Source organism: Gastrolobium bilobum, unplaced genomic scaffold, assembly GCF_033153095.1.
Source record: "Gastrolobium bilobum isolate Gb01-03AN ecotype WA unplaced genomic scaffold, APGP_CSIRO_Gbil_v1 utg6888, whole genome shotgun sequence".
Taxonomy (NCBI): Eukaryota; Viridiplantae; Streptophyta; class Magnoliopsida; order Fabales; family Fabaceae; genus Gastrolobium; species Gastrolobium bilobum.
The window spans coordinates 79210-91294 of NW_026899472.1; the positions used below are offsets into that span (position 1 = coordinate 79210).

The following is a 12085-nucleotide window of genomic DNA, read 5'->3' on the forward strand; positions in this document are numbered from 1 at the left end:
AATGTTCTCAGATTATATCAAGTTATCTTTGTGTAAACCATGTGCTTTGGGACGGTGTATAGGCAGGCCCTGTGAAACTCAGCTAGCAAAACATCCATTTCCTGAGTAAAAAATGTTTTATATAGACTAGTCATAATTTAGAGCTTTAACATTTTAATGAGATCGCTTGCTTTTGACCTACATAATGTTCAAATGAGTACATAGACGTGCAAAGCCTTATAAGTTAACACCAATTGCACCAAAGCCTTACAACTTTAGAAGTGGTTCCATATTTCAATGGTTTTTTTTTACAACAAAGCAGTCAAACCAAGAACAAAGGACAGCCTTGATGATCATCCGAAGATAATGAAAACAAAAAAGTTAGAAATTTAATGTTGAATAAATATTAAATAGACTCCACAATTCTATAAGTTCATGTTGAATATTTCCCTGCAAGTTAAACCCATTCTTTGATAATAAACTTATAATACTTGAGCTTTTAAGTGGATGAGTTATTAATTATGGTACAAGCATGTTGCCCCAAATTGTACCCCCAAAAAAAAGTATGTTGCCCATGTGGTATAAAGTTCAGACCATAATCCTCCCACCCTCAATTAATAACACTACAGGGAAAGGGCACGTCCCTAAGGCTAAATCTATGCCTTTTGTCCTACTGGCCTTTGCATCAAGGGTAAGGCACTCTTTCTTTTTTATCACCCCCCTCCCAAAAAAAATAAAAAAAAAACTTTTGCTCTCATGTGAAATTCAAGTTTTAGATTAAGAAATTCTTTAATTTTCCCCACAACAGAAATTCTTTAATTGAAGCAAAGAATGTTTGCATCATACACAGCTTGATCCCTACCAATTGAGCTAACACCCACAACTGGCATATGACAAATTGAGTGGTTTGGGATGTAGAAAATGAAAAAAGATGGGTGACGTTGATGTTGGAAGTTAGCTCCTCCATTAGGCAACCTTTCCCCCTGTTCTATCCAGGAGCTCTCACCTCTAATGTAACCCCAAAATGAAAATGGACAAAGTCTTAGATATAAAAATTTCACTCTAGTGAGAAATCTGGATCGTAGAAAAAGTTTAATGTCATGATGATGGTCCCATCACAATTATCAGCATCTGCTTGTAGGTTGTTAGAGACCTAACAAGCACGGAAAAATTTGTGTGTCGGACACATGTCCGACACGGACACGCTCCGACGCGCGGACAACATTTGGGGACACGCGGTCAACTCTCCAACACGTTTTTCCGACACAAAATCAATTTTTTCCGACACACGGTCAACGCTCGGACACGTTCGAACACGTTTTTTTTAATCTTAATTTTATTTTGTTAACTAAATATAAAAGAAATAATTTATAAATTAATTTTTTTCTATTACGAAATTTGACACGAAAAATTATTTATATTTATATTTATGTTATGAAATTTAAATATTTTGTTGGTTATATGACTTATTATGGAATCTTATATGTATTAAATATAAATTATATTATATATATTAAAATATTTATTTAATATCAAAATGTGTCCCAACGTGTCGAAATATGACATTTTTTAGAATTAACGTGTCGGCGTGTCGTGTCGTGTCGTGTCATGTCGTGTCGTGTCGTGTCCCGTGTCCTGTGTCCCGTGTCCCATGTCTGTGTCCGTGCATCATAGTTAGAGACATTTCGAAACAAGATTTTTGAAACCCAAAACCATACAAACAGCAACAAAAGCAAAAACAAATATACCAATGAATAAGCAAAGCAAATAAATAAGTAAATTCATAAATAAATTAAGATAACATGATATATTAGGGAATTGACAAACATGATAGATTAGGGCACTGACGAACTGTAATAGAATGGGATCAAAAAAATTTTACCTACCGGTGGTGGAGCACGGGCGCACCAGAAAATGGTGGAGGGAGCGGTGAACGCCTAACAAGGAAGAGGGGAAGGGCTATCGGCGATGACAGAGAACAACCACGAACGCGAAGGAGAAGAACTATGAGGGAAAATGATTCTGGGGAAGAGCAACCACCGACAAAGGAGAAGAAACTCTCAAGACGGAAAGAACACAGTTAGCAAAGGAGAAGAAGGTCTGTGTTCAACGAGTTTGGGAATCCGATAGTTGTTGTTCTATTGTTGAAGACGTTGAATCTTAGAAAACAAAGTATTTTTTTTTTAAATTTTAGACCAAACGGACGTAGTTTTACTTAGCCGGAGATAAGCTTATCTACCACAACTGTAGAAATGTTTTCCCCTATATATATATATAAGGGGTGTAAAAAAAAGGAAGAAGAAAAAGAAGAAGTTGGGGAAGGGGAAAAGCGACAAAGGAAAAGAATGGGAAAATAAGAAGGAGGGAGATGAAGAGGAAAAAACTGAAAAGGGACCATCTGAAACATAGGAATAACAACGGGTGTAACCCTCCACAATGCTAATAGCTTTTGTTCATTCCATCCTAAGGCATACTGTCCACCAATCTATATCTCACTCTATTAAGTCTTTTTTATTACCTTCCCCCAAGTAAGTTTCAGTCTACCTCTACCTTTCTTTGTGTCAAGCTCTTGATAACAAACTTTTGTTCTTACGAGAGCATTAGGGGCCCTTCTCATTACGTGCCCAAACCACCTCAATCTATATTTTCTCATCTTTTCAGCCACCGGTAGTACTCCTACCTTATGTCGAATATCTTCATTTCTTATTTTATCCTTCCTCGTATAATCACACACATCCACCTTAGTATCCTCATCTCTGCTACTCCCATTTTATGTCTTGTTGCCTATGTGCTGGCCAACATTTAACTCCATATAACATTGCAAGCCTTACTGCTGTTCTATAGAATTTTCCTTTTAGCTTAAGGGAAATTTTGCGGTCATACAAAAATCTAGAAGCACTAGGCCATTTCATCCACCCTGCTTTGATTCTATGACTTACATCATCATCAATCTCTCCGTCTTTTTTGCAGAATGGATCCCAGGTATCTAAAAGCCTCTTTCTTATGTACCTCTTGACTAAGTAGGTGCACGGGATCTTGGTCTACATATCTTACCAGAGAAAACTCACACTTCATATACTCAGTCTTGCTCCGGCTTAACGTGAATCTTTTAGACTCCAACGTGCTTCTCCACAATTCAATTTTTCTATTAACATCGTCTTTGGTTTAATCAATAGGCACAATATCATCCGTTAAAAGCATACATCATGGCACTTCCTCTTGGATATCTTTTGTTAGTTTATCCATAACTAAGGAAAGAGATAAGGACTTAGAGCCAAACTTTGGTGTACACCTACCTTGATAGAAAAATAACTTGATGTTCCATTACAAGTTTTCATACATGTAGTAGCCCCATCATACATATCCATGATTTCCTTTGCATGCTTTGATGGTACTTTTTTCTTCTCAAGAACTCACCATAAAACTTTTCTTGGGACCCTGTCGTATGCTTTCTCAAGATCTATGAACACCATATGTAAGTCTTTCTTTTCTCGATATCTTTCCATTAATTGTCGCATCAAGAAAATGACTTCCATGGTACATCTTCCTAGCATAACAAGAAAACTGAATTGTTATCATAAATTTTATTATTGAGTGACTAAATTACTGAGAATTTTTTTAAGAATTAAATTATAATATTCTTAATCTTTCAAAAATTAAATTGATGATACTTATTTATAAAAGATTAAATTAGTGTTAGCCAAATGTTTTGAAAATCATAACAATAGTTTGTTTTTTAGAATAAGCAACGGCTTTAATTTTGAAAAGGTTAAACTAGCATCAAACCTTAAATAGATAAAGTATTGATGTTACATTCTGCTTTGATTTTTATTTTTATTATTTTGTTGAAATGTAGATTTGATTTTTACAAGAAACAAAGGAAACCCTGAGCCAAGCCGAATGGTGGCAGCCAGAGAGAATACCAGCCAAGGATAGGCAAATACAAATTTAACAATTAAGAGGCTAAACTAACATGTGATACACCTTCGTAGAGAGACACCATAAGCAAGGGAGCTTCAACCTTGAGTGCTAGTAGTATTTTATTGAATAATATATTGTAAATTTATACACATAACGTCTCATATTTATATAATTTTTATTTAATTATAACTACTTTTTGTAATATAAACATTATGATCGATTTTTCTTTTACACGTACATATAATAACATCACATTTTGATCGATTAATCTTTTAATTTAGGATTCGCTTTTTCTATAATCAATATAGAGAATTTATCCGAACCCAAAACGATGTTGTTTTGAAGCGGAAATCAACGTATTTTTATAATTATAATTTATTTCAAGGTGATAATAGTCTTTTCATTATTATTTTTTAATTTTTCAATACAAAACAATATCATTTTGGGAGTGAATGTAGAAAACTTATCTATATTCACTGTAAAAATTTTAAAGCCTTTATTTAATGGAGAAAAGTGTTTGTCATCTTAAATGATATAAAGTTATGTCATTGTAAGAGAGATAGACACAAAATATTTTTTTTATTTAAAATTTAAATTAAAAAAAATCACTCATTTTCTCCCTCATAATTTTCCTTTCTTGGTCTATCTCTCTCTTAAAATAAGATAACTTACATCGTTTAAAATGATAAACATCAAACCCTATTTAATTATAAATACTTATATTTTTTAATTCTTTCTCTTTGTCTTTATTGTTTTTTAAATATAAAAGCTTGAGTAATGTATGAAATTTGGTGCGTAAATAGCTCAACCCATTACTATAATCCCACAAGGTCCCACTTGCCACTTTTCGCTTACTAATAAACCCAAACCACTAGCTTTTTGACCCTTATTATAGGCAAAGGGTGTGGCGTGAAACTCACCCCTCAATCGCCAACCTAAAAACTAACACCATCCAACGCTCACTTATTCTTACACGTTCGCCTCCACTTTCTCATCCATCCTATATTTCACGCCTCATCTTCTACTTACGTCCTCAACTCCTCATTTCCTACATCACACCGCTATTTTTTTTTTTGTGAAAACGACCTCATTTCCTACATCTTCTACTTATTTCCTACATCCAACCTAAACACACAGCATACTGCATTTTATTTTATTTTTTGTGAAAACGACAAGTTTGGTTTGTGAGAGAATTTTTCTTTTAATTTAATGTTTTTAATTATTATTTAACTTTAAAAACCATAATAAAAATAAAAAAGACCTTATGCTTATGCACCTAAGTCTTTTTTCTCTCTTGAATATATGTATAAAAGTTCATAAAAGTTAATCGAGATGCTTATTGTGTTTCCATGAAAGGTAAACAATCAATAAAGGGAGCTTCTTTTCTTTTCTTTTTTATTGAGAAACAAGATGCAATTTTATTTTTAACTTATAAAGTTGGTGCCGCAGGTAATATTTTATTGATTCACCTTTTATGTAATAATTATTAAATTTTATACCAGGTTTTGGATTTTCTCAATAAATAATTGAATGTTGAGGGCTGGACTTTATGATCAAAGAGAAAGTACCCAATTTTACTATGACCGCTAATGCCTCAAGATTTAAAAGACAGCGTGCTTCTTTCTTTTCCAGAGTTCAGTTTACACTATCATATACGTAAATAAAAGAGAAAGAAGCCATGAGTTTGTATGACCCTACCACCTATACAAAACGTGCTCCATTGTAGATCTAAAGGACTAGACAAGACGTGAGCTTCAACATAAATTATCTCGTGAATAGCATTTTGAGGTCTTGAATCCTAGCAGACCGAACCTCATCATCAGTGAGGGCACCAGATATTAGCCTCTGTTTCTTGGCTTGCACTTGTTGCAATCGATCTTCCACTGTGCCCTGTTCACAATACCCACAAATCTTACCATTACTTAATAAAAATGAAAAAAACAAACAAACAAAACAATGCGAATTAAAACCAGATGGTGAAAAGTTTTTCAAGACAATATGACCCAACAAAAGGATAACGTGAGATGAGATTGCTTAAGAAAAACGTGATTAATGTGACGAAAACGTCGGAAAAATGTCTTTGGTACCCAATAAACTGGAGATAGACATCATAACCATAAAATAGTGATTAATGCATAATATTTGACTTCTCAAAGAACTTTAGTTGTTGAGCTATGTAAAGGTAAAGGGCCACCACCCATGTCGTTTGATAGGAAAACAATAAAACAAAAAAAGGGAAATACTGTTTATTTAACAGCAAATTAAGTGCCAAAAATGGGTCGTTTGAATATTCTATGTCCAATCCGGAACATTTGACTAGTAGGAGGCCGACAATATGGGCATCTCGGTTTCGAGCAGGTGAAGATGAATAGGATTGCATTTGCTAACAGTTTTAAGCAAGTCGAGAAAATGGATTCAGCTAACCTTCACGATGAATCTCTTAACAATAACTCTTCGCTTCTGTCCTATACGATGAATTCTCATTATTGCTTGCTCCTCAACTGCAGGATTCCACCATGGATCCTACATTTTCATTGAAAAAAGAGTTTAACACACTTAGAAGATTGACGTTCCACAGGTTGAGTAAAGGGGGAGAAGGGAAACAAGCATAGTGCATACCATAATGAAAACATGTGAGGCTGCAGTTAAGTTCAAGCCCACACCTCCAGCTCTCAGTGACATCAACATAACCTGAAACGGTACGATGGATAAAAAGATCAGTGTATCAGTGGTGATATTTTTCATGGGTAATGATAAATAGTTCAAATTGACTTCAGTTACCCTTTTTTCTTTTGTCTCATTAAATTCATTCAGAACTTTCTCCCTCTGTTTCTGAGACAATTTCCCATCAAATCTTAAAAAACCAATTCCTCTTCTCCGCAATGGATTCTCCACTAGATCAAAAAATGAAGTCCACTGACTGAAGACAATACTCTTTTCCCCAGAGGATGAATTCTGAATGTGTTGTAAGTAATCCATCAGCTTTGAAACCTTTGAAGACTCTGTCAAGTTGTTCTCAACATCAACCTTGAAAGGGCTTTCGGATGGACAAGCAATCAGATCACTTTTCTTAAGTGATTGACGACAGATTGGACATTTACCACCCAATGAGGTCCCCCAGCAACTGAATAGGCATTCTCTACAAAACCTATGTGCGCATGATGTAAACACAGGATCATCTGGTGATTCCATACATATAGAGCATTCTACTGTTTCACCCTTCTGAATATCCTCCAAAACCTCCTCAATGTATGCACGGGATTGGATAGAGTGCGAAGCAGATTCAGAATTTAGAAGGCATTTACTTGCTAGTTTGTTCAACTCTGCATATTGCTGTGGATCACTTTGGCTGCATATATCAGATGATTTAGTATTAGACTGGAGGAATCTTCTTGCGAGTCTGCTTAAGTCTGAATATTTCTGGGAAGCACTTCCGCTGCATACGAGGCAAATCCTTATTAGTGGTAGAAGAATTGAGAATGTGAAACATTATGAGCATTTTAATGTATTTGCCACACCCACCACATAACCAAAAATGGATGGTTACAACACCGTCTCAGCTGCATTAGTAAGTCAAGGATATTTGCATAGTGGTGAAGAACGTTTCCTTGTGCAACATACTGATCAAATTGAACCTGTTTGTATTGCATAAAAAGTTCAAGAATCATTAGACATTTAACATGCCAATCATAAATATTTACCTTTAGAATCCAAACTGCCAAGTGGAGAGTAAATTTCAAGAAAGATCTATGTCTGAGGACAATAGCCATTTCCAAATTTACTGACTTTATTAAAAATGAATAAAGTGAAAGATATTGTTTTTCGAAACTAATTACAGATCAGAAGTCATGGCACAAAACTTACTTTAGATCTCGTGAAGAGGGCATCATAGAAGTCCCGTTCTGATTCTGACTGTTCACACTCAATCAGTTGAATATCAGCAGGTGGCAGAACAAGTATGGGCCTGAAAAACATATACACATCGATATCATGATCAAAAAATAAATATTTATATTGCAAAAGAAACAATTCAAGTGAAGTGAGAATGACTACCTTCCTTCTTTGTCCTTTGTTTCCTTTGTTCTTCTTAACATCAGTGTCCTCAATATGGCCTTCACCAATTTTAGGGCTCTTGGATCACCATTCTCATAAGGCCTTTGAATCAACTTACTCCACCTACACAGATGCAAATTACAAAAGATTTATGTTAATACTGGTTCTTCAAACAAGATTTCTTCTCAAACAATGATCAAATTTATGTTAACTACAATTAAGCATCATATTCTTGCCATACCATTGCCAGTTACACCAAGGTTCAACACGCAAGAAACACAAGAGACTGAATAGGTCTTCCAAGCTATTCTGCATTAGAGAACATCGCATTTCATAGACAAGGTGCCCGAAGGTGAGTTCTCTAATTAGTACTGAACTACTGATAAAAGAAAAAGATTTTCAGATGAGGGGGAAAGATGGCAATTTCTTTTGCGCATGGAGTACTCCTATTTCTCTTTGCAATTATAATGTATTTACACACAAAATGTTCATCTGATAATTAGAAAGACAAACCTGAAGCGGGGTTCCAGTTAGACACCAGCGGCAGTGTGAGGATAAAGTAAAAGCAGCCTGGGCAACCTGGCTTCTATAGGCTTTTATAAAATGAGCTTCGTCTAGCACCACCCTGTACCATTGGACCCTGTGGTAGATGCTATTCTCTCCGTCCTGGTTTCAAAAGTCAGGGAACCCTACATGAAGAAGCTTCACCATGCAAATGGAGGAAAAGCAAAATATAAAGGAATATTTCCTTACACTTTTGTATGCAGCTGATAGGACACCATATGTTGTTAAGACAACATCATGCTCTGAGATCAACTCGGGATTATTGGTTCTACCCCCACCATAATGAACAAATATGGATATAGTACCTGGTTTTGAATGGGTTTCAAGCTCATCCTGGAGATTTTAAATACTTGTGAGCTACCTTGTCAATTATAGAATGCCATTTGAGATATAAGAAAGAATAATCATTGTTGTTTTTAATACAAAGGAAACTCACCTTCCACTGACTTAACAACGCCATGGGACAAACAATTAAGGTGCCACCGTCTACTTTATATGATGTGTCAACATTCTTCCTCTTGTTTGTGATAATATTATCTTTTGCACTCTCTACATCCCTGTTTTCTGAGTTCCCCCTGCCTGGGTTACTGAGAATCAGAGAGATTGTCATAACAGTCTTTCCAAGTCCCATTGCATCCGCTAGAATCTATAATTTTTAAAATGAATAAATAAACCAATTTTATAATCAGATAAACTGCTCAAACTGAATGTATTATTTAGTATTTTAAAAACAGATGGCCTCAAACAAACTCACTCCTCCTCTTGCCATCTGTGTTGCTTTTGGAAAATTCTTTGTTGCTTCTCCCGTGAAAATGTTCGCATAAATTGTCCTTCTGTTAGAAAGCATGTCAGGTTAAATTGCATACTGATATTGGGGGAAAATCTTCATTTTTGTTTGTAGAATCATTTACTATTAGTACTTACCCCTTGCATATCTTGTAGGCTGACCAGCAAGGATGCAAATTTCTCTCAGTACTCTCTGCATCAATTCCATTCTCAATTTCCGACATCCAATAGAGAGCTTGGTTCTGGTAAGGTTTTAGTTTACACATCAGTGTGCTTGGAGCTTCCTTCTCCTAAAGATATGAGGCACAAAAAAGTTGATGACAAGTGACACTAGAGAGAAGTTTGAAGATAAACAATTGAAACCGAAACACTTGAGAAGTTCTTTACCTCCAGGTCATAGATTTCTGCAGCTCCAACAAGCTTATTCAAAGCTGACTCGGAAAGAGCTTGTTCATCCTCATTTTGCTCCGGAAGCTGTTTGCTTCCCAGCTGTTCGCCACCCTTTCTTCGCTTGATCATAGGCAATGCTGCAGCTTCAACTGAATCAACCTAGCAGCATCAAAAGCAGAATTAGGCCTCTTGCACATAGAGGTTGCTTACAGAAACAGGCAACATTCATAATAATAACATGCAATGCACTCTCTTAAACAATGACAATATGACATCATGAAAGCTATAATCCATTAAAAGGGAAAAGAAGGAAAATAGTAGCACATACATTTGGATTAAGCAACCGCTTTCGAGAATCTATATCCTCAGGGGTGAATTCAGCCTAATTGAATATAACAACAACCCATTACAAAATGTAACATTAAGAAGCGGACAGAAAAGGATTTAAAAAAAAATATATGGAGAGAGGCCAATTACCTTCTGATATGGCTCAATCTCTAGCATTCTCAACAGTGTAAGGAGTGGACAAATGGTAGCGTTAATGTTACCACAACCCTCTAGCCTCCAAGAAGTATCAACACTCTCCGAGAATATAGAGTGGTGAATGTAAAAGCTGCCACCCCAAAAATAAAAGATGTCATCAATTAGATTCATCTACCAATAAACTCGCCACCAACACAAACACAATTTCAAAATAAAATAGCCAAATGAACACAAGGAAACAAATGAAAAGGAAAGCTTTCATCATCAACATCATCATCCGAATCAACAGAAAGAGCCGGAAGGTTTATACCTCACAAACAACATGATTTCTTGCATCATTTGCAGGCTATCCGGTGCTGCAATGCATCTGCCTCGAACCTTGACCTTTCCAGATTTCACAAGCGGAGTGACAGTTTTTGCCCATTCCATTTGCATCCTCCCAACCTGAAGTGACAGTTCAATTCAATCACACACAATAACAGCAAAGCACCAATTCCTAAATAATCTCACAATGCAACCTTAAGTCATGAACAAATTTTCATCAAAATCAAAGTAGTACTTCTTCCAAGTTCCAACCTTCAATTCAATCACATTTTAAACAATTCCAATTAAACACACAGCAACACAAAACACCATCAACGATAATAGTACCTCTCCGGAACGCTTGGTTGAGATGCGAACAATCCATTGGGACTTGTACGATGAATTTGAGAGAGGGAAATTGAAATGAACAATCTCATTATCCACCAATCTTCTTACTCCTTTGGCTGTCGAGAGCGCAACCTCAACCTTCCTTTCCAACAACAACCACCCGGGTTCTTCAGGAAACTCGCCATCCTCAACGTTCAAGATCTTCTCCTTCTCTTCAAACAGCTTCTTCTTCACCACATTCTTCTCCAACAACTTGTGAGAATTATTCACCTTAAGCATCTCCACTTCATTTCTATTAACACCAACCTTATCAACATCAAAAACTTCTTGACTCGTTTGATTCAATGGTTCTTCTTTCTTCTTGCAAAATTCTTCAAACGAACAGGGTGGCTTCACTTCAGAAACCACTTCCGGTTCCGATCTCAAGGGTTGAGAACCTTCGAAGCCCGTTTCGCCGGTTCCTTCTTCTTCTTTAAACGAACCGGGTGGCTTCACTTCAGTAACCGGTTCTGGTTTCGATCTCAAGGGTTGAGAACCTTCGGAGCCCGTTTCGCCGGTTCCTTCTTCTTCTTTAAACGAACCGGGAGGCTTCACTTCAGAAACCGGTTCTGGTTTCGATCTCAAGGGTTGAGAACCTTCGAAGCCCGTTTTGCCGCTTCCTTCTTCTTCTTCTTCTTCCTGAGGCTCCTCCTTCACCTTGATCATCGGCATTTTGGATGCGTCGAACTCGTTCGGGTCCGGAGGCGCCGCCACAACACGGGCACCGCCGGTGCTGGTGAGGGAGCGGACCACCGTAAGGGGATGGGGACAGAGAATGGGATTGCCGTTGAGGAATACGACATTGTCGTTTTTCGATGACGAGAATGTTCCTCCTCCTCCTCCTCCTTCTTCTGCTATGGAACGTTCCGCCATATCAGAAAACAATATTTAACAAAATTAAATAAATTAAAAATAAGAAACAGAGATATTTGAGAGAGGGAAATGAAAAAAGAGACGAAGATGAGAGTTAACATTGGAAGAGAGAGGTCATATAGACAGTGAGAGTGGCGCGAAATCATGGCGCGCTGTTTTTATATATTTAACAGTGACTGGAATCAATATTTATTTTGTATTTAATAATAGGGTTTATCATTTATCATTTAACATGACCACAAAAATTTTCCTACACACACAACATTTTGTGGGGCCCGCAGCAAAAAAAAAAACTCTGGCACGCAAAACGAATCTCTATAGCATAACACAATCATTTCTCCTACAA

The 12085-nt window shown here is 36.4% G+C and overlaps 1 protein-coding gene across 1 annotated transcript; it reads right to left on the reverse strand.

Moving 5' to 3' along the window:
- Positions 1–5621: 5621 nt before the first annotated feature.
- On the reverse strand, positions 5622–11739 carry LOC133290582 (DNA repair protein RAD5B-like). The gene is made up of 18 exons (XM_061488683.1): positions 10828–11739; positions 10487–10620; positions 10171–10306; positions 10022–10075; positions 9691–9852; positions 9442–9593; positions 9272–9350; positions 8954–9163; positions 8707–8850; positions 8467–8619; positions 8195–8262; positions 7954–8076; positions 7765–7864; positions 7423–7535; positions 6682–7249; positions 6520–6591; positions 6325–6423; positions 5622–5790 (listed from the first exon to the last, which is right to left on the reverse strand). Exons 1-18 carry the CDS (start codon positions 11737–11739, stop codon positions 5665–5667), a joined length of 3405 nt encoding a protein of 1134 aa, XP_061344667.1. The 3' UTR covers positions 5622–5664.
- Between the last annotated feature and the right edge of the window lie 346 nt (positions 11740–12085).